General features: G+C 33.7%; 3 protein-coding genes across 3 annotated transcripts; 1 reads left to right on the top strand and 2 right to left on the bottom strand.

The window, feature by feature from the left end:
* Nucleotides 1–203: 203 nt before the first annotated feature.
* On the top strand, nt 204–2,738 carry LOC124821497 (lysM domain-containing GPI-anchored protein 1-like). Its single transcript, XM_047293385.2, has 5 exons — nt 204–1,145; nt 1,520–1,637; nt 1,776–1,937; nt 2,042–2,073; nt 2,289–2,738. Exons 1-5 carry the CDS (start codon nt 476–478, stop codon nt 2,606–2,608), a joined length of 1,302 nt encoding a protein of 433 aa, XP_047149341.1. The 5' UTR covers nt 204–475; the 3' UTR covers nt 2,609–2,738.
* Nucleotides 2,739–3,552: 814 nt separating this feature from the next.
* On the bottom strand, nt 3,553–11,233 carry LOC124821506 (elongation factor). Its single transcript, XM_047293395.2, has 6 exons — nt 10,850–11,233; nt 9,881–9,995; nt 9,580–9,791; nt 9,471–9,498; nt 4,016–4,124; nt 3,553–3,852 (listed from the first exon to the last, which is right to left on the bottom strand). Exons 1-6 carry the CDS (start codon nt 11,102–11,104, stop codon nt 3,771–3,773), a joined length of 801 nt encoding a protein of 266 aa, XP_047149351.2. The 5' UTR covers nt 11,105–11,233; the 3' UTR covers nt 3,553–3,770.
* Nucleotides 11,234–20,493: 9,260 nt separating this feature from the next.
* Nucleotides 20,494–23,857, bottom strand: LOC124821495 (ChaC-like family protein). The gene is made up of 8 exons (XM_047293380.2): nt 23,506–23,857; nt 23,320–23,396; nt 22,502–22,555; nt 21,419–21,475; nt 21,269–21,309; nt 21,116–21,187; nt 20,933–21,012; nt 20,494–20,835 (listed from the first exon to the last, which is right to left on the bottom strand). Exons 1-8 carry the CDS (start codon nt 23,612–23,614, stop codon nt 20,768–20,770), a joined length of 558 nt encoding a protein of 185 aa, XP_047149336.1. The 5' UTR covers nt 23,615–23,857; the 3' UTR covers nt 20,494–20,767.
* Nucleotides 23,858–24,152: the final 295 nt, after the last annotated feature.

The following is a 24,152-nucleotide window of genomic DNA, read 5'->3' as shown; positions in this document are numbered from 1 at the left end:
AAATTTATGGGATTTAGTTAGTTTTATGACAAGATACTAAAATAAACTACAAATAACTACAGAAATGCTATTTTTATTTTCAGCATTATTAAAATATGAAGAAATGTAGACAGTGACATAAAACCAGTCCAAGGAGACAGATAGTTGGATTGGAAGTTTGGAAGCTATAGATGATCTTACTGTGAACACTCCAACCCCTTCATTATTTGGTACCTTTCCCTTTTCCTACAACAACTCATCTTCTCTATCTTTCAACACTCTCTTGCATCATCTTCTTTCTGAATACATTGTTTGATCAGGATGATCACACTGTATCATGTTGGCTAAAATCAATTCCTTTTATTTAGAACCAAAGCAAACTTCATTTCTTTGTTTAATCTTTTCTTGGTGTCCACTTTTCTCATAAACCATTATTTTCAATTCTTCACACACAAGGACTTGTGTGGTGTGGAATAGTGAAAGCCATTGCAACAACATGCCAAATCAACACCCCATTTGGCATTGTACTTTCCTCATGTTTCTCTTGTACTTTATACTCAATGCAGCTCCTGTGAGTTGCAAATCCACCATTGAGCCATGCTCTGATAGTAACTCCTGCAATGCTCTTCTTGGCTACACCCTTTACACTGAGCTCAAGGTCTCTGAGGTTGCTTCTCTCTTCCAAATAGACCCTATTGCTCTTCTCACTGCCAATGCCTTTGACATAACCTTCTCTGATGTAGAGCATCACATTCTCCCTTGCAAACTCTTCCTCAAGGTCCCTATCACATGTTCCTGTGCTGATGGAATTAGAAAATCAGTGTCTGCCCATTACAGGACTCGTCCTTCTGATACTCTCTCTTCCATTGCAGATTCAGTGTATGGAGGTCTGGTGTCTCCTGATCAGCTTAGGGAGGCTAATTCCATAGCTGATCCTTTGATGCTTGATGTGGGTCACAACCTTGTGGTGCCACTTCCATGCACATGCTTCAATGGCAGTGATAATTCTTTGCCTTCAGTTTACCTCTCCTATGTGGTAAAGCCAATGGATACTTTGGCTGCCATTGCAGCTAGGTATTTCACCACACTTACTGATTTGATGAATGTCAATGACATGGGGAGTGCAGCTATCTCTGATGGAGATATTCTTGCTGTTCCAATTCCTGGTAACTCTGATTGTCTTTCTACTTAAAGGAAAAGATTTCACTTTGTAGAACAAGTGACGACATGTATGAAAATGTTTTTCTTTGTTCTTGTTCTTTTTCTTCGTTTATGTTTTCATGCATAATTACAAAGTGATTTTCATATTTTAACTTGTGGATTATTTCTTCACTAATTTATGAGTATTATACCTTATATGCCCGTTCAGAAGATTCTTGTTTAGGTTTAGGTTTGTGATTATATTGTGACTGCCAAGCTTTTAAATTGGTGGTGACAATTGTTTTGGGCAATGTCTTCGATTTCTTCACTAAAGTATTTTGCTTGTGCTTATATTGTGTTGCATAATCAATCACTAGCTGTTATCTTGTTATTGTTACAGCTTGTGCATCAAAATTTCCAAAATATGCCACTGATTTTGGCTTGCTTGTCCCTAATGGAAGCTACACCATTACAGCTAGTCACTGTGTGCAGTGTAGCTGTGGACCACAGAATTTAGAGTACTGACTAAGCTACTTTTTTTTTTCCTGTTGCAATATATTCCTTCTCCTATTTTGAAGCAAACGTAGATTTCTCTTGCTTAGAGAATGATCTATTACTAAACCGTAGTTCGTCGGGGTTTGTGACTCTACCTGCAGTTTATACTGTATTCCCTCTTCTCTAGCCGTCTCTTGCTCCAGCATGCAATGCAAAAGAAGCAATTTTACACTTGGGAATGTTACCGTGCAAAAGATGAGCTCAGGTTGTAATGTGACATCGTGCAATTATGATGGTTTTGTCAATGGCAACATATTAACAATGTATGTTTATCCTCTGTGCTTTTGATTGTGTGATTGGATATTTCTACCATACATTCTGCTTGTTAATCTTAAGCTTATTCAATCTTTTTCTTGCCACCTTGCAGGATGGCCTCATCTCTTCAGCCTCATTGTCCAGGTTAGAGCTACAACTTTTGTATGATTGAACTACAAATTCATTGTGAAATTCCGTATTCTTTTACTAGTTGTTGTAATCCATGACAATAAACATTGTTTTGTGGTCGATCGAGATCCTAGTTTCTATTCCTTTGTCCCCATCCCGAAAAGTTTACTGAGCTGATACTGAAGTCGTAACTTCTGACATTCCTTCGAAATATATTTGAAATTATGCAGACCAACAACGATTCCCTCCACTTAGAGCGACACCTTCATCTCGTACAAGTGAATCAGTTGTTGCATTTCCTCCATCTCTGTCACCGTCACAGCCACCATTACTGTCACAATCACCATCATCGCCATCAGAAGGAATAGGTCTAATAGCACCCAAATCTTCAGTCATGCCTGCAACCAGATCATTTCCAGTATTCTCTCCTGGAAATGACCCTGTTGGTAGGATTGCTTCTGCTGCTTCCTCTTTGGTGAATCCTATTCCCATTTTGACGTCCTCATTTATGTTGTTGCTTATAACGTTGATGATCCCTGTTGCTTTGTAATCTTCTTAGTTTTATGGTGGGCTCTGTTCTCTCCCATTGCTTTGTCACAGATGCTCTATCTGTTTTAGTTACTCATTTGTGAAATCTAAGAAACAATTGTAAGTTTCATCAAACAGTTTTCCTTTTATTATTTGGTGCTTTAGTGTAATATGCTGTCCTATGTGCAATGCATTTTGACAGCCAATTGTGTGTATTTGTCAACTCAATTCTGTTTTCATCCAATTGTGGGTATTTGCAGTTCAACTCTGTTTTACATATCTTTTTGAGTAGTGACATAATTATATATTTTTACATTTTATTTCACAGACTATAGGATAAAATAATCATAAAAAATAAATTTTTGTATTCATTTAAAAAAAGAAGATAATATCAAATTAATATAAAAAATTTATATGTCAAATATCATTATTCTATTTTCAACCACTTTTATGTGAACTAGATGGTTATTTGATGTTTTATGTAATACTCTTTTTTTGTGCAAGACAAAATAATAAATAGAAACTGTTCTGTATACAAATTCTAATTTTAATATGTGCATACAGTAAATTTTATTTTTAAAATATTAAAAATAACTTTTTTATTTAAAATAGTAAACGAGGGTATTATGTATGCAGATTTTAATATGCTCGAAAACTGCCACACTTGAACTCGTGTTTCTTGTTTGCATGGGGGTTGATCCAACAAGTTCATGGACTTTTTTTTTCTATTTGACTATATTGGTGTGGTATTAAAACAATCCATGCCAACCTTTCACCTGAGGTCTCAGCATTGCATGTCCTGTCAGAACCTTTTTCAAAAAAATTTTAAAAAAAGTTTAGTGCTATTATTACTAGTCAGTAAAAACTAGGCAACTGCAGAGGAGATTTCGTATGGATTTTAAACATTAAATTTATCTGGTTTACAAGGAATCTAGTAAATTAACATCCACATGATAAAGCCTTGAATTCAATAATGAAATATTCAATATAATTTAACACCATAGCAACATCGTTAGAAACCAGCGTGAATTCACAGGTCGGTAAGAACACGTATAATTTTATTTACAAATTATTTACATCAACAAGATTTGTAGGAACAAATAGGTTGATACTCAGACAAGGCACAGTAAGCTCCATGGACTAGCATTCATTATACATTTACCAGGGTCATGGAACAACAATCTTCAGAGAGCCCTGAGAGCAAGTTTACTTCCTGAATGAACACCTTTCGCAGCAACTCTTAACAATGCACGACTTTGGTAAAGCCTGTCATTAAAATATTAACAAATTAAAATAATAAAAAGAAGTTTATTCTCTTCAAATTATTTTAGAACCTTTATCAATTTCTTCATATTGTCGTGTATCTGTCTTTTGCAAGCCATTCAAAGTAACAGTTAAGTGAGAGAGAGAGAGAGAGAAGGAAGATTACCCAGCCAAAGCAAGTCCCCACGTAGCCAAAGTATAAAACAACTTTCCAGCCTGCCAAATATCTAAAATCTTTTCCAGTTTGCTTGTACCTTGCAATGTCTTTGATATTGCTGTCATCACATAAATTGAAATATGAGATGCAAAAGTTGTTACTTAATCACAATGGCAAAAAACTGTCATACAACTCATTCAAAATCCTCCCAATCAAAACATTGCCAATGGTAGATAAGAAAATGAATAAAATAAGGTTAAATTAAAATTTGGTCAGTACATTTGTCGGATTTTTTATTTAGTTCCTATATGAAAAAATTTCACATATCTGTTCTTACAAGTAAAGAAGTTTACAAATAAGTCCTTGTCATATGCTGAAGTTATGATAGAACTAAACTTTTGTTTATGCAGGGATCAAAATAGAAAATGGAAGTGTCAGGTAGGGGTGTTTTTCCTTTTCATTTGGGACCAACATGCAGAGTGTTTTTCCTTTTCAAGACCAAATATTTAAGTACAGAAGTTTTTCATGTAGGGACTAAAACAAAAAAGGGTCAGGTACAAGGACTTCATCAAATCAGACACAGTTATAGCTTTGGCACAGTAGTGATCAATTCATGAACTATTTTCTGTAAGGGAATCCAAAATGTGAAGTTCTTTGTTTTTCATGTAACGACTAAAACAGCAAAACAAATAGCCAAGTACGGAGAAGACCAAATTTTTAATTTAAGTCTACAGAACAAGTAACAGATTTTGAAAGCAAGACACTGGTATTCAGCTCCAAGGATCAGAAAGTTTTTATACAAAATATTTAGAAAATTAAAAGGAATGAATCATTCAGTTGGAACATTATGAGAAAACAGTATTCGCCTCATCCATCATGTTTAAAGGGGACTATCCACTTGAATCATTCATGCTGAACAATAGTCATCAATTTATGACTAAGCTATTAAGGAGTTTTATGGTTGCTAAAGTTAGAGTGTAGGAAGAATTATGTTTTTCACTTATTTAAAACTTCCTTACTTTAGGACTTCCCCAACTACCGTTATAACTACCTCCCTAACTAAGTACCCACACTGCCCATTCTTTTGACAAAATGAATCATGTGTTAGAGCTTGGGGCACCTGTGTGCAGGACAAAACGTAGCCCACATTGGGAGCAATGTCCCTCCTCATTTCTCTTGACATACGCTCATATTTCGTAAAGCTTTGTTATTGGGCTGAACTCGTTGCTGAGTCAGCCCCTGTTTGGAGAATACCCTTCACCAGCCCAGATAGTTAAAGCCTGTGTGTTTTGGAACTGTGGTAAATCCTTCTCGTTGGTTTTCATCTTCCTCAAGCCATGCAAATGTATTCAGGAGCACATGATAGGATATAATGTGTGCAGAATAAAAGGAAATAGATTAGGAATTAGTTGTTAGTTGGTTTGGGGTGTGCTGAATAATATACAGTGTTGTTTTGTCCAGTATTCTGTGTGTGTGTGAGTCTATCTATCACTCAAAACAGCACACACACAAACCAACTAACAACTAATTCCTAATCTATTTCCTGTGGAAAAATAAGACTAATTTATTATTCTCAATCATAAAAAATACATTATGATACTTTCTATTTGTAATAATCTAATTCTCCTAAAAAGGGAAATAGGAAAACTAGGAAAGTAAAATAAAGGGAAATAGGGAAACTAGGAAAGTAAATAAAATAAAGATTATATATCTATTTCCTCTAATTAGGAAAATTCTAAAGATATTATCTCAAATTACAACACTCCCCCTCAAGCTGGATCATACAAAATTGTATGAACCAAGCTTGGAATAGTCAAACTCAATTGTAAAGAACGTCAATAAACCAAATTGGACAGCAATGGACGACGGCGAACTAGCACCATGAAACTTCAACTTGGACAGCAATGGACGAGGGAGATTTCCATCAAAAATGGATGATGACTTGCAGCAGCAAACAGCAACAAACTACAAGAACAGATGAAGGGCCTCTAGTGGCGAACAACAACAAACTACAGGGACTGGATTGCCATCAATAGTGGCGAACAACAACAAAACTTCAAGAACATGATTTCCATGAGTAACATATGGGAGGCCTTCAAAGGCTAACAACCACAAACCTATAGAGACTTAACTACCCTAAACACCAACAAACCTTCCGGGACTTAACTGCCCTAAACAGCAACAGACCTGCAAGGATTACACTACCCTGCAGCGGCACTAAAAGGCTAACAGCCACAAACCTGTAGGGACTTTAACCACCATGAACAACAACGAACCTTAAGGGACTTAACTACCCTAACAACAACGAACCTTTAGGGACTTAACTGCCCTGAACAGCAACAAACCTGCAGGAACTGAACTGTCTGCAGTGGCTAGCAGCAACAAACCTAGAGGGACTTAACCACCCTACAACGGCTGAAACAGCAACAAACCTTCAGGGACTAACTACCCTACGGAGGCTGAAACTTTTCTTCCCCTCAAGACTGAACGGCATATGCACGTCAATGACATAACGTGAAGGTGGAAGAACTGGTGAGAACCGATCCGTACTTGGGGACAAATTTGAAACCCCTAACATCGAACGAGCCAAATCAGCAGGCGGTCTCATAGAACAACTCTCAGTGAGCTGTTACAACAAGGCATTAGAACAACTCTCAGTGAGCTGTTACAACAAGGCATTGGCAGAAACCAAAAACACCAAAGATTGGGACTTATGATGGCATCAAAAGGCCAAAGACAGGGTGGAGGTCCAAAGTTCTCTGCTGGACTACTCATAAATGCTTAGCTTTGTATCACACAAGAAGGACATACTAAACTTGAGCCCAAGAAGAAATGTGATGCAGTGGCGTCGAGAGAATGGTGGAGACAGGTCAGTGGCTCACAAGTTAAATCAACGGAACAACAAGGAAAGGAAGAGTGCTCGCTTGGTCCCAAGAAGGAGCGTGCATGGATTCCAACTCCTCCAAGTTGGATTAGAGGTGGAACACCCAAAGATCAAAAGAATGTTCAAGGGTTGTAGAGAGATTGACAGTAGCTCGCAAAGCGGTGAGACTCCTATCTGTGGTGGCAGCGACTGACTGCAGCAGCGGTTGACTGTGCCGGCGCTGACTGTGGCATTAGCGGCATCAAAGTAGCGGAGACGACGGCAAGAAGCACCAATCAGTGCCGCACAAGAAAGGGAAGAAAAGGCAAGAACAGCAACACAGCACGACACGAGGCGAAACCCATTGGTGGAGGCTGAGAGCCCTTCGCAATGGAGAAGAAAGAAGTGACGCAGTGGCGTCGAAAGCGGACTAGGCATCGAAAGAGGTCTCCCTAGTCATGAAACGTGAGGCGAAACCCATTGGTGAGGGTAGAAACTAAAACGCAGTAACAAGATGGAGGATCGACGATGCGGAAGCGTGCGGCCGAGAAGACGAAGATGTTGTGAAGACAATGAAGATGGCAGCAATGGCTGCTCTGGAGGGTTAGAACAGAGAGATGAAGGTCCGGCGAGAGAACCGGCAGCGGCGCGGTGTGATTCCGACACCGGGACGACGGCACGTGACAAACACGCACCCGAGACCAGCGGAAGAAACGCGGCGCGTGGAGGGGCGTTGAGAGGAGTCTGGTTCTGACTCCGGCGGGGTTGACTGTCGCTCAAGGAGACGATCCAGATCCGCTAGTCACTGACTGAAACTGTGATGGTGGTCGGTGGCAGACGGTGGCCGACAGCGCACGGTGGCCGGAGGCGGATGGAGGACGACAGTGGTGCACAACATAATTATCAGTGAAGGCAATGGCCTTTCATGGTTCCCTGAAGAAGAGACTTTCGGTCTTTGATTGGCAACCAATGAGAATGCCAAAAAAGATTGGGCATCACTTAAATTACCCATTCTGAGATAAATTCTGGAAGTACGGCATATAGTTAGATCAGATTAAAATCTGGAAGTATAGCTTATAGCTAGGTCAAATTTTAACTGGAAGTATAGCTTATAGCTATGCCAGATTATGGAAGCACAACACAACTTTGTGTAGCTGTTATCAGAAAAAAAACAAATGTGTTTGGTAATATTGGAGAAAGGCCAGAATTCTAAGGTAGAACTTGACTAAGGCAATTGGAGCCCATTAAAAACATATGTTAAAGAAGAGACTTTTAGGGGGTCGCCGGCGGCCATGACTGTCAGCCGCCGACAGACAGCGGAAGCGGATCAGACAAGCTCTGATACCATGTGGAAAAATAAGACTGATTTATTATTCTCAATCATAAAAAATACATTCTGATACTTTATATTTGTAATAATCTAACTCTCCTAAAAAGGGAAATAGGAAAACTAGGAAAGTAAAATAAAGGGAAATAGGGAAACTAGGAAAGTAAAATAAAATAAAGATTATATATCTATTTCCTCTAATTAGGAAGATTCTAAAGATATTATCTCAAATTACAACATTTCCTTTTATTCTTCACACATTATATCCTATCAGCACATCTCTTGGATTAACCTTGAGTGCGGGTCCTTTGAAGTAAACAACTACTAGGAGCCACCCAAACCTCAAATTCTTGGATGCATTCCACCACAATACCTTTCTGATGTAATGCCAACAATCTTTTGTGGATGTTCCTAAGGCTACATACATAATAAAATCTTCACATTCTCCGACATTGTGTTTGTGTTTTTCTTTCTCCAAAATGGAACCAGTGCACTCCAATCCCATCCATATAGATGAAGTCTAATCAGACCTTCTTAAGAAGTCTAATCAGACCTTCTTATGAAGTCTAATATGCTTTACTTGAAAAGAAAAAAGACTATCTGCCCTAACTTTGCAATCCTGATAGGCCAAGTTTTGAATATGGCTGTTCTAATTATGTATAGGAAGTTATTAATCAATTATATTGTATTAATTTCAAATTAAACAGTTATATGTTATGATGTGACAATTGTAGTGATACATACTCTTTGTATCACAGACTTCTAGAAAGCAATTAAGGTTCGGATAGTAAATTCAGGTGTTAAAGAACTCAGTTTATACTCAAATCTAAACCAGATTATTTTTAAAAAAATTTCAAAATTCGGCATTTATTTCTTGAGTCTGACATACCCACCCAAATGAACCTACCTTCATATTTAGGTAATTTATTGCAATATAATTATATAACCAATTAGCTACTTTTTCACTTCTTTAAACTTCCTTAGCTACTAACTTCCCAATCACTGTTATAACCAGCTGAATCCCTATGTTCCTGACTTTTATTTTATTCCATTGGGAATAAACCCCAGAATCCTACCATCAATATTCTACTGAGGCTGGGCCTCGTGCCTAGTAGTCTCCTCACTAATCACATAAAACAAAATGATTGGCGTGTTACCAATACATTTGACCTAGAGCACATTATAAGCTACAATTCAACATAGCTTTTACAGTTAGGTGAAGGAGAAGTGAAGGAAAAACCATTAAGATACAAAAAATATGATAGAAAACTCACCTTTCTGCAGTTCCTCCGGTGAAAAATTCTGCAATTATAACAAGGGCAAAATGATGTCAATTGAAGCAAAAGAAAAAACTAAAATTGCATATTATATGAACACACAAACCAGAGCTTTTGGGTTCGACAAAATGCATTTGGCCATGAAGTTGGCAACACCATCAACCACATGTTCTTCACTGATGACCAGGTAACTCTCATCATCAATTCCACTCATTTCCTCAATGTTACTAAGATCTGTCTCATCCTTAACCCACACCCACCAACTTGGTTCTTGAGAGTCAACATTGACCAAAATGTCAGCTGATTTATAATCAAACTCTGTCAAATACCAGACAAAAACCAAAAAATTGTCAATATCTAATTATTACAATGCACGCAGGACACATTTTCAAAGTAGAGAAATTTACCAGTGGCCTCCTTGAAAGGAAATTGATTTCCTCCGCTAGCAGTTTCCTGTTGTAGGAACTTGAGCCGATTCAGGTACTCATCAGACCTCATGGTAGCAACTAACCGGTCATTCAACTATAGCCAAATATCACCAAAATATAAACAAGGAACAGGTAAAAAACATCATGAGCAAACCCAAAGCACAATGCAGCCAAACTAATAATGCTTGGAATAAATTATGAAAATGCTTCCAGATTCGTAAATGTAGATGCAATAATATCACAAAAAATGATTGACCAGCACCCAAATGTATCCAATTATAAGAAATTAAAAGCATTCGATCTAAAAAAAAAAACTTCTGTCCCAAAAGTTTGCTTCTTTTCTATTTATTTACCAATACTCCCACGAGTATAGACTAATTCCATTATGATGGTTAGGTATAGGTTACCCAAAATGGCAATCTTATGATGCCTGGAGTCTCGGTTCATTTCCAATGCGATCAAGATCACATTATATAACAATTAGCTTCATCGATAAAAATACTATAATTTTCTTTCCATGTATTATGGAAGAAGTAGCATCCAATTAAAAAATGGTCCTCCAGAAATTAGCTTTTCTCTTTTTACTTTCATACCAAAATTTCCACCCTCGTTTATCAATTAGACAGACCGAGACACATTTTTCAGAGCAAAGTCCATTATTGAGATAAATTCAGACATTCTCACATCACAATTAATTTTATAAAAATAATTTCATTTTTTCAAACCTCAGAACAAACTGGCCCTGAGGTTGAAGGTTGGGTCAAGTTCTCATGGGCCATAAAACTAAAGAATCCTGAATTTCATTTCCAATAATTAAGAAAAAGAGCAGTACGCAATTTAAAATAAAACAATAGCACCCATATTTTTAGAAAATAAAACACATTTGAGAAAATGACATCATTTGATAGAATAAGGAAAGAAAAAGGGTTATTGAAATTGGAAATATACATCGGGAGGGCAATTATCGAAGCAAGGCGATTCAGAGAGGTTTTGGAGCAGTTTCAGATTCTGGTCGAGCAAGTTCCTGAGGCGTCGATTTTCTGATCTCAGAGCCTCCAAATCATGGTCAGTTTGGCAGTCATCGACAGAGGTGGCGGGGGGCACGGAATGACTGTGGCTGCGGTGATGGTGGGTGTGTTCAACGGCGGTCCATGCAACGTCGGCAACCTCGAGCACCGTCATGGCCACCTCGACGCTTCGCATGATTCAATTTTCGAGATTTGGTCTTTCGATTGGGCGAATCTTCGGTTCTGAGAGTTCCGTTAGGGTTTCGGTTTTCGCACGGAATGGCGGATTGTCGTCGTTTTCGTCTGGTGGTGGTGAATAGATATAGAATATTATTTTATTTGTTCGTGTGTTATAAAAAGGAATAATTTTGTTGGAATATTAAAGAAAAAAATGCTTTTTAAAATATGTTTAAAATTCTTAGAATTTTTGTATTTTTAAATAATAAAACTAAAAAATTTCTTTATTTTAAAAAACTGAGTTGGCAAACGAAATTAGTTGACCAATTGGGTTTCCTATTTTAATATAATTGTACAATTACAATTGTAGAGTATGTATTGCTTCACTTATGTCATTTTTGCAATTTCCCCGCACGTAAACTCACCCCAAACATATATATATATATATATACATATACGAGTTTGTTAACGTGCCTAATCCGTGCAGTTGGTACATTTTAGTAATGTATATCGAATTTTAGTTGACAAAAATATTCTTATTCTAAGTTTTAAGGTTAAGGATATTTTAATAATTTTCATTCTGAAAACTAAAAAAAGAAACCCTTAATCTTTTGCTCACCTCTCTTGTTCCTCTCAACCATTTATCTTTCATTTATCTCACTCTAACATTTTCTTTATCATCCTATGGTAGCTTCAACTTAAAAAAAAATGAGAAACACTCGCCTAACCCTAATCTACCTTCCTCATTTATCTAATTTGTTCAAATTGTGGTATCGCTGGTTGTTGTGTGTGGGCGAGGAAGAGTATGTAGATTCAGAAACTGTTAAACAATCTTACAAAAAAAGATTTTATAATGAGTTTTCATTTTATAATTTTTGTCTTTATCTAATTTTATCCAATTTTCACAAGCATAAAAGAATTAGTAATTGACCTCTAAAAATTCAGAAATACTCGCTGTTAAACAATTTCTTACAAAATATGATTATATAATGAGTTTTCATTTTATATTTTCTTAAAAAATCAGAAACACTCGTTAAAATTAGATTAGAGAGGTTAATGAAGATGGTGAAATTGAAGACATCTTGAATGAACCTTTGTTTAAAGGTAAATACGTCAATGACTCAACTCTTTACAAAGGAAAATTGTTTAAAATTGTTTAACGACAAATGTTTCTGATTTTTGGTTGGAGTAAGAGAGATGAAAAAGAATTCGGGTTGAAAGGAACGAGAGAGGTGAGTAAGGGTTTGAGAGTTTTTTTTAGTTTTGAGAATGAAAATTATTAAAATACCCTTAACCTTAAAACTTAGAATCCATGATATATAAGGGTATTTTTGTCTACTAAACCCGGTACACATTCCTAAAATGTACCAACTGAAAATCAGGAAACCATATTATATATATATATATATATATATATATATATATATATATATATATATATATATATATATATATATATATATATATTATCTCTATTAGTATGCAGTAAATTCAAGGGGGTTGAATCAAATTTTAAAACTAATATGAGGGTTAATTATAATATTTATAAATAAAACATTGTTAAACCTAAAATTATAACAATTAAATATTAATTTTCTGTGATATGATTTTTCTCATAAATTATAATAAAAGATATTCTTATCTTTATTTTATGGAAATTTATTAAATCAAAAGGAATTATGTCAATATTCATATAATTTTTTACGATAATAATAAACACGTGTCATGAGTTTGAGAAAGTGAAAATAAGTAAATTTAAGGAGAAAGAAAAATGAAAGTGATATTGTATTGAGAAATTAAATAAAATTTATTAAAGTTTTAAATGATCTGATGGGTTGATAAATAATTTTTTTAATAAAATTAATTAATTAAATATATTCTTAAAATGAATTTTATTAATATATTTTAAGTATTTATTATATTAAAATAAAGAATAAATATTTTCTTCAATTTTACTGAATTATATTTATTTTTTTAATTAATTATAAGATATTTTTAAATATAAACTATTATAAAAATTAGAAAAAGTAACTTTCTGTGTTTTTTTCGTCGCTAAAAATAAACACATGCTAAGGGTAATTTAATATTATTAAAGATAGAAGAAGAAAAAGAATATTATCTTGGCAATTATCAATAAAAATCTTATTTGCACGTTTTTAATACAACTTATATTTAATTTATTTTTCTGAAGATTCAACAAGAAATCTTGACTAAAACATGTTGGAGTCTCAAATAATATAAAAAGGAATTAAGAAAAGAGGGAAAATCAAACTGCAAAAAATTTACAGAGACCGGCGATAAAATATGTGCTGGTGTTTTAAAAGTTCAATTCTTCGTCAATCCCTTGTATAATAATTACACAAATATAGAAAGTTTTTTTCAGAACAAATAGAAAATATTAATAATAAATAGACTCTAATTATAAAATCAATATTCAAATCATATAAATAAAGGTTAATACAATCATCAAACTAACAAATGTAATCATTTATAAATTTTAAAATACAAATAACACAAAAGTGTTAAAAATAAACAAAGTTAAATGTTTAGCACTTTATCTAAAAGGAGAAAAGTGTACTAAATCTATAAAATTAAGAATTTAAAATCGAAATATTGTCTAAAAAGAGAAAACTTAATTATCTTCCTAATAAATAATAGGAAGAAAAAATAAAATACTTTCTAATAAATAAATAAATAATATGTGCAAGGATTTAAAAATTAATAGTGATTTTAAAGATCATACTTATTTTTTTATTTATAAAAGATTCAATTGAAAATAGATTTTCTATTAATCGAGTTTTATTTTATAAAAATTATTATTTTTCTAAAATATTAAATCATTTATTCGTCTTTCTTTTGATATTTAATTTATTTTTGTTTGATGACCAGAGTACAATATAGAAATTCTAGCATAAAATGTTTTATATGATCATAATCTTAAATAGAATAAGTTTATCTTTTGTATTTTTTTTAATCTTTTTGTGAGATTTGGTGCATGTAAGGGTTGTTGGCTTACATGTAAGATTTAAGGACTTAAAATGAATCTATGTTTATTTAGGATTGTTAGAGTGTAATAAGATCTTTGATTTGAGTTTTTTTATGTGTAAATATTGCATCTTGTGTGAGTAGATGTTAGTAAAGACAATGGAGCTTTTTTTAGTAGTAACTCATAATCTAAGTAAGGAAAGTCAGTTTAACTATAGAATTTGACTTTTTTGTTGATGAGTTGATTTTAATGAGAAATTACTTGGTTTTTGTTTTATGGTGTGTTTGATAGTATTATTATGCTAAAATGATGAAATTGTTTTATGACGTGTATGATAGTATTATTATGCTAAAATGATGAAATTGAGTAATGTAAGCTAAATTGAAAATTTGGAGTTAAAACTCTAAATGTTTGAGATATGTGAAACTATTTAGTTATAGAAAGATTGTTCAATTTTTTCTATTTGAGGTATATTTCAAACTAAATAATTGTGTTTTTAAACTAAGAAAGTGATAAAGTTGTCTAGATAGGCAAATTGGATTAGATGATATAGTTAGACAATGTCTGCCTTTTGATATGGCACGAGTTGTAACACCCCTTTTAGGATGTCACTTGTAGTTTATAAAACATTCATTAACTTATAAAAGTCTCAATCTAATACCATTGCCAAAAAAGATAATTAACAAAAACTTTATTTAATTATTGCAAACTAAAACAAACTAAGAAAAATGACATTATTTCAAATTTAAAACCATGAGATAATATTTCAAATTTAAAATAAAACATTGTCTTAAATGTATTTCGAAAATTTCCCATAAGATTTTTCCATACATCTCCTCTCTCTAAACAACATCAACATCATTTGTTCCCTTGTAACCACAAAAGTTATACTATCATCACACTAACACCAACAAACAAGGGTGAGCTAACTACAAAAAAATATAAGATAACATACAATAATTATACTAACCCGCTCTACACAAAACATCCATTACAATAATTGATTTTACACCACCGTGTCATAAGATAAACATTACCTCAACCAAAAACATACCAAAGACACATCACCTCCAAGTGATACCAAACCATATGTCATTCTCCTGTACCATACTGTACACAACCTGTTTACCAAAATAGGACAATTCGAGTCGTCCTACCATCACAGCAAGAACCTTTCTATCCTGCTCCTCAAGGACATATGAGTAAAAATTTTGATACATCACACACCAAGCACTATACTCAACAACGAGATCGAAACCTATGGGCGAAACTTCCCTTCTCCACTGCTTCACACTAGTGAAAAGGTGCAACACTCAAACCTCTCATTTTCCACTACCTCACACAAGCGAAAAGAACCCATTTCCATTGCTTCACACAGGTGAAAGGAACAAACCCCAACTTTACAAAGTACGTCAAGAAGACATAACAACCAATATGTCTTTCAACTTCACACTAAGTAGACAACATCACTTCAACACAATAGCAAAACTAACATCCAACATCATAATCATGCTCTAACACAACATGATAATCATCACAACAACTCGACTAGACACACTCATAGTCCGACAATCATGTAAATAACTCAACAAAGACATACAATTAGCTCGGAAATCACAAAACACAACTTGACATTCATACAAAGATCTCAACAAACATAAACAACAACTTGATCAAGGTCAAAAACCCCAAGACCGACCTCTAGAACAACCAAACTGAGTTTCAAAACCTCTAAATGGAGGTCTCTAAACAACTTGACCAAACAACCCACTGAAATAGTCACGACTAAAACCCAAAATGATCAATCATTAACATATAACTCCTTACAACCAGAAACCATGCACTAAACCATAAAATTGTGACCACTACTAAACCAAAAATTGTGCAATAAACAACAGTACATACCCAATTCACCAAACTAGATTGCAACCAACATATTTCCCTAAAGCATAGTATAACTCACTAACAACATCACGACATAGAAAATCATAATTGTGTAAACTAAAAGATCAATTACGTACCTGGACTTTCTTCTCCTACAACCAAATTACACCAAAAAATGTACAAAAATTTATTCTTCACCATCCAAATGAATACATGCTTACAAAACATCACCACGACAACCAAAATATACTCCCAAATACCACATGATCAACATATAATAATCTCACAGAATAAACAGATAGCAGCAACATTTTTTACATACAACATACTCATTAATCATATGAAACAAGGTCTCAGGTTAGCACCCATTACCTTAGTTTGTGCTAATCCTTTCTCTTGAATAGACAAATTCCTTCTACTGCATCACCCTACTCTCACAAACCTTATAATTGCATACCCCCTAGCCATTACCCAAGCACATTCAAGAAGAGTTGGAGACATCTATGCAAGGTGAAGCAAGGCTCTTTCTCTTGCACCATCATGGAGTATTTCTAGACCTTGTGTTAAAGGTCAAGTAGTGTAGGATTTCTTTTTAGGTATTTTATTAAGGGTCAAGTAGCATAGGATTTTTGAACAATCTTGCTTAATTTGTATGACAATATTTGCGTTTAGCTTTAGCTAATCTTTGGTGATTAGTTTTGTAACCTTACCTCGGTGAAGGGTGTCCCACATGAAACATAGTGGCCACATGGAAAGCTCTTAGTAAAAAGTATTCTTACAAAGGTAATGGTCATGTGTCATTTTTCTAGTGAGGAACTTTGGCTAAAGTGGCTTTCCACATGACAAGCTCTTAGTGGAAAGTTTTCTTACAAAGGTAGTGACCATGTGTCATTTTCTAAGTGGAAAAACTTTTGCTAAAGTGGTTTTCCACATGACACTCTAGGAGTTGAGAGTTTTTCTAAAAGTTAGAGTGATACATTTCCTAATGATATGGAAGCATATGCTTAAGTAGAAAGAACAAAGCTAATTGACAAAAAAGAAAAGGAATTGAAAGATTAAAATGGAAGAGAAAGAATAGAAGAACTTATGGAATGAAGGAGTTCACACCACATGAAGGAGATTCCGAGATGAGTGGTCAAGATCGTCTCTTGTTTCACCAAACAAGATAAGATTTGAAATTTGGAACTAAGAGATAGTTGTTATCTCTAAGAAGTAATGCAATTGAATGCAAAACACTATTTACTTCATTTATCAAGTTGTTTGTTACAAAGGAGGGCTAAGAGTTCCTTATATAGATTTAGGAGAGGAAGAATGATGAGTGAGCTAGGGAATGTGGGACCTAAATAAGGATCTACAAAAGCTCAGAGCCAAGGTAGCCGCCATAAGTCTCATTTCACTCAATTCTTCATCTTCCTAAAGGTATATAAGATTCTTGACTATTTAAAAGAACAAAAACTAATGTAAAGAGAGAGTTGTCGTGAACTACAAGGCATCAAAAGAGGAAGAATGATTTTTTCTTCTTTCTTTTAAGTCCAAACCATGTTATGTCCCACATTGCTCGTGCTTTCAAGAGAAGAAGGATATATATGCTTCTTACAACTCATACTAGAACAAAAGATAAAGCAAAGAGAAAGAAGCAACCTATACTACTAAGGCTGAAATACAAGCCTAAGGAAGCCTATATTACTCTTTTTGAACAAAGGAATAAAGAAGCCAAGAAATGAGATGATCTCCTTTGGTCATGCTTCTTGTAATTCTTTTATTTGCTTTATCCTTTGCTCTATCTATGATCACATCATATTCCCCAGGTTGGAGAGGATTTGACCACGAATCGGGAAGACGTGCAAAAGGAGAAAGATCAATGACATTAAAGGTAGAATTAACATTGTATGTGTCAGTCAAATCAATCTCATATGCATTGTCATTTATTTTGTGAAGGACTTGAATGGGACCATCTCCTCTAGGATTGAGTTTGGACTTCATTTGAAAAGGAAATCTATCCTTTATCAAATGAAGTTATACCCAATCACTAGGAGAGAAAATGACTTTCTTCTTGTGCTTATTGACACTTGATGCATGATTTTGATTAGTGTGCTCATTACGAGCTTTGACTATACCATAGAGATCTTTGACAAATTGGGATTTGGAAACACCATCCACACTCATAGACTTAAAGTTAGGGAGGGGAAGAAGGTCCAATGGAGTGAGAGGGTTGAAACCGTAGAAAATGTGAAAAGGGGAATGAAAGGAGGTAGAGTTGACAACCCTATTATAGGCAAACTCAATATGGGGTAGTAAATCTTCCCACTGGCGTGGATTTCCCTCAATACAACATCTCAATAGCTATACCAAATTGCGATTAGTCACCTCAGTTTGACCATCAATTTGTGGATGACAAGTGGTAGAAAAAAGAAGTTTGGTACCCAACTTATTCCACAAAGATAGCCAAAAATGAATAAGAAACTTGAAACTCTATAGTCTTAGGTATCCCATGCAAACGTAGAACCTATCTAAAATAGAAATTGGCAATATGGATAACATCATCTATTTTGTGGCAAAGAATAAAATGAGTCATTTTAGAAAATCAGTCCACTACCACAAAGATAAAGTCCATTCCTCGATGTATCCTAAGTAAGCCCAAAAAAAAATCCATAGATATATTAACCCAAGGATTATTAAGGACAGAAAGAAGGGTGTATAAGCCATGAAGATGGGTGGGGAACTTAGCATGCTTGTATGGAATGCATTGGCTATAAAACTTAGCTACATATTTATTCATGTAAGGCCAATAGAAATGCTCATGAAGAATAACTAAAGTTTTTGTAACTCTAAAGTGACCCATCAATCCCCCCTCACATGCTTCTTTAATTAAGAGAAGTCATGATGAACTCTTGGGAACACAAAGACATTTATTTTTGAAAAGAAAGTCATTGGCTAGGAAAAAAAAATCCTTATGTAGCCCATGAGAACATTGATTAAAAAAATCCCCCCTCACATGCTTCTTGATAGAACTCCTTAATGCAATCAAACCTAAAAAACTTGGTTTTAAGAGTAGTCAAAAGAGTATGTCTTCTTGATAGAGCATCAACTACTATGTTAAAAGAATCTTTTTTGTGTTTGATTACATAAGGAAATTGTTCTAAGAATTCTAGCCATTTAGCATGTATCTTATTGAATTTAACTTGATTTTCATATGTTTTAAAGTTTCATGATCACTGTGGATCACAAATTCTTTGTCATAGGTAGAATAATTTAGGTGACTCCCCTTGAGCTTCTCACTAAAGTACGTAATTGGGTGTCCTTCTTGAAGAAGCACGACCCTTGTGCCTACATTAGAAGCATCACTCTCAACATCAAATTATTTTAAAAAGTCAAGCAATACTAAAATGGGAACATGAGTTAACTTGTCTTTAAGGACTTGAAATCTCTTAAAACCTACATCCTTTACTATATCACTTAAAGAAGCAGCGAGAGAAGAGAAATTAGGCACAAAATGGCAGTAAAAACTTGCTAAGCTATGAAAACTCCTCACATCCTTGATGTTTTAAAGAATAGGTCAATCCCTAACGGCGAAGATTTTGACGGAATCAACTTGAACACCTTGGAATTTTATGACAAAGCCTAAGAAAACTATTTGCTCCTTGATGAAAATGCATTTCTCTTGGTTAGCAAATAATATATATATATATATATATATATATATATATATATATATATATATATATTATAATTTTAAGTTTATTAAATATTATTTTATCAAACAACATCCATGTTATATTATTATGTAGTACTTTTAAATTTTAAAATAATAATACTTAAAAATATATAATAGATGTTTAAAATTATTGTACATTTTGTCCATCTGGCCAACAAGTTGACCGATTGATCAATCCATCAAATAATCAAAAATAATATTTTTACCATATTAACCGAGTAATCGAGATAATAGTTTTACTAAAAAGACTAAAACTTTGTTCACTTGAATGGATTTGGGGGAGAGTGATTGAGTGGATTTGAAGATAATTTTTTTTGTTATTTATTTGAGTGAATTTGGAAGTAAGTGAGAGTGAATTTGAAAACAACTTTTGTAAGAATTAGTGTAAGATTTGATTGATGTGACAAATTAAAAAGATTTACTTCCAAATTCACTCTCACCTACCTCCAAATCCACTCAAATAAACAACAAAATTTATTTTCAAATCCTCTCAAATTCATTCAATCACTCTTCCCCAAATCCATTTAAGTGAACAAAGCCTAAAAGATCAAGATAAAATGAATTAAAGTAAAAAAAAATCATTTTAAAGTAGTAGAGTTTGAATAGTAATTAGACAAGCTATAATGAAAAGTCCGTTACAAAAACTTGAAATAAAGATTTAAGATAAGATTTTAAGTTACACCTTAAATTACATATTTGTTATCATGATCTTTAGACAAAACTATTTTTAACATTTTAGAACCATACGCACAGTTTGGTGTTAACGAACATAAGATAGTTTAGAACAAGAACAGTAAATGACCGATCTTTAGAAAGAGATTAATTGAATAGTAAACTATTGATTCTTAGAAAGAGATTAATCGACCCTACATATAGAAACAATTACAAATATATAGTTGTTAATAAAGTTACTGTAATATTATAGTAATAAGTTTTCCATATAAAGTTTAATTTTGTAGCAATTAAGACAAGATGTTATATGACAAGATTACAGGCACAACTAAACCTGAATATTATCTTCCCAAGAACACTTTTGGAAGAGCCGAAGTTTCCAAAGGATTTAATAGATAGTTCAACGCTGCATCAGAATGAAGCATTCATTGTTCCTCTTCGAGAATACGCCGCACTTCGTTTGCGAGATCAATGACATGTTTGTCTTTGCATCCTAAAGAATGATCAGTAAAATGGTTAAAAAAATATAAAATAAAAGGGAACTTTTAAGAGAAAAGTTGAAATAACATGAACTATTTGAAGAACCTCACCTATTTGAAGAAGAGCCTTTTCAAGATTGAAAAGATAATCTCTGTTGGGTCCTGCAGGACCTTCAGACTTAATTATTTGCCTGTAAGATGAAAAGGAAAGAGCACAGAGGCAATAACATGAACGTGAGTCTAAGTTTTAACAAGGCATGATAATCAATAAATCATTGTTTTGAAGATAAATACCTCGCAATCTGTTCATCAGATGCAGGGCCCAAATAATTTACATTAGCTTTCTTGTCTGCAGTTGCTATATATCTGTAACATGCTCTCATTGGTTATTATGACCAAAAACATGCAAAAGGGGAAGAAGTTTATAAGGTAGTTTCTTTCACTTACACCATCACTCCGGAAACCGCTGGAGATGTAGCAGTAAGGTCCTGAAATAAAGTTCATTCATATCTATTTTCACAAGTGAAGAAACTACTATAATGTAATGCAAAACAAAATAAGGTACTCTAAAAAATAACCTTATTATGTGACACTTACAGTATAAAAATCAAGGTATTCCTTTTTGTCGTATTGCTTCTCCCTTACTTCCAGATACTGTGCAGTAAAATCACACTTCAATACATATCAATCTAAATTATGAATATTTGACATAAAAGAAGTCTCTTGGAACATGACAGTATTGTTTTTATGATATAATAACATCAAATATGTGGCTATTATCACCATTGAGTCCTATAATATGATTCCATTTCTATGCAAGCTCGATATTATAACATTGTCGTATACTTGTTGGTTTGAACAAGAGATTCTAATTTTATCGTTGTCAAAGGAAACAGGATTTTGCAGACCTTGAGATATTATTACACATGCAGTAATACAATAATCGGGATAGGATGCCTACCCAAATATCATTTCTCTATGCAGACATGGAGTTAATTGCAAACCAGAAAAGGGCTAGCAGAATCTTATCCATTTAAAAATGCACAGCAAAAATCATAGTACTAATTCATTCATTTAAGATAGTAAAGAACACAGAGCCTAGTCATTCTCATATGTTCTAACTGAAGCATAGTGTTCAAGCTTATGTTTAAAACTTAAATCCCCTTTTTTTAATTCATCACACCAAGGTTACATAAAGAACCTTAAATTATCAGTGTTCCGAGTTTCAACTACAAGTATCCGCGGTGATGTTCTCATTGTTGTTCAGTAAGAGACTTTCTGATTATCTCTGCGCTTATATCTAGTAGTACCATGAACAGTTTATTTAGTATAGGAAGAAGTCAATATCTCAGTCATTTTAATTTACACACACACTCTTGACGTGTTGGAGATGATATAACGAAAAGGCACAATCTCTAAGGTGACAAACCAAACAATATATATATATAGTCTGACGTGTTGGAGATGATATAACGGAAAGGCACAATCTCAAAGGTGACAAACCAAACAATACATTTTATAAGATAAGTCAGAAATCAACATAGTTATTGGGAAACACACACACATTTTATAAGATAAGTCATAAGTCAACATAGTTATTGGGAAAAAAAATACTTATGTTTGAATTTTAGTTGCAGCATAACAATATTCCATTGACGTAAAATATTTTAAAAAGCATACCGTTAATGCAGTTTCTGCATCTTCTTCCTTTGAGATCTTGTAAGCAGCTCCCCACTATTTCCTTGTAAAATAAAGCAAGTATCAAATATAGATTACATTTGATAATTTTGATTCTCAAGAAATCGAAAATTATATTATACGATATATATGAATTCACATAGTAATTGAAAAACAAGAAATACCCAGAAGGCCAAAGTAATCAGAAAATAAGACCTAAATGTGGAAGCATGATTGGGCAATAACTGAAATGAAACTTTACTTTTACAACTGATTATGATTTGATTCCTTAAAATACTAAACATACTCTTAGTAATTACATCATACTTGCTAGTGCAAAGACTCTCTATAGAGATTCAATAAATGGTAAACAATTACAAAATAGATATATCAACATTATCTCGCCAAATAATGTTCTTTTTCTTAAGCATGAATTGTAGGCATAACAGCTATACGGGCAATAATTTCATTAGTCTTCTCCAACAGAAAAAATTACCAAGGAAACAAAGCAAAAGGAACATCCAGAAGGGTTTTCCACTCTAACTTACCCTTTCCACCCTAAAAAAAGGAAATTTTATTGCCTAGATATCATAAAATGATAATCATATGCTGTCAATTAAAGACGCCAACTTCCATCAAATTAATCACATAATATGCTATCATATGAACATCATAAACGTAGTCATCATACTTTGCTTGCACCCTCATACTAGAACAACTGCATAAACATAACAATTGAATAGATGAAATACGGAACCGGAAATCATTAAAAATCAACCTGAATAATGGGGAAAAAAATTATAAAATTTCGAAATATTTACACATATTTCTCCTTCAGCAGGCTCCAGGGTCACTGTTCTTCCAGGGAACTCAGGGGTCCCTCTGTGGTCAGTAGAGCCTAAAAGGGAAAACCCACATAAGAACAAACCAAAGAGATTGTGTTTGATTCATTAAGGGATATTGCAACCTTTTACACCACAGTGAGGGGAAAAAGAGAAAAACGATACCTTGGTAGAAGACACGTCGATAGCCTTTGATGAAACCAATAACACGTTCATCATAGTGAAACCCAGCTTTCGAGATCAAGGAACCATACCCAAATACCCACATTACCATTTTTTTTGGTTTTTACTTAAAGGTTTTCGCTTTCGAATTTTAGGATTATAATAGTGACGAAAATTTGGATAAAAGAGGGGTTGATTGGTTCAGTTGCAACACAAGAGAACTGAACCAGAGCAAAGGTTTTGGTAAAGCCTCGGTTTTATCACAACCGAGAAACGACAAAATATAAAGCAAATCACATGAGACAGCAGTCACTGACTCGTTGGTGGAACGAAAGAACTTAGAATATCAAATGCTTTTGATTCTTTCTTTCTTTTCGAACATTTTCCTGCGTTCATCGTTCTTAAATATTAAATTATTCTTTTGGTATAAAAATTGTATGGTTGTGATGGGACAGTCTTTTATTTATTTATAAATAAGAATTAAAGGTGTAAGATCCGAGAAAAAAAAGTAATAATTAAAAAATAAAATGATTTTAAAATTTAAGTATTATTATTTGTAATTGGTATGTTTTTTTTAATTATAATTGTTATGTTAATTATTTGATGTTATTATTGATAAAGTGCAATACATAATTGTTATGTTATTAATT

Source organism: Vigna umbellata, chromosome 1 (assembly GCF_029865625.1).
Source record: "Vigna umbellata cultivar VRB3 chromosome 1, Vumbellata_1.0, whole genome shotgun sequence".
NCBI lineage: Eukaryota > Viridiplantae > Streptophyta > Magnoliopsida > Fabales > Fabaceae > Vigna > Vigna umbellata.
Note: the sequence above shows the minus strand (reverse complement) of the source record. Positions and strands in the feature narration are given on the sequence as shown.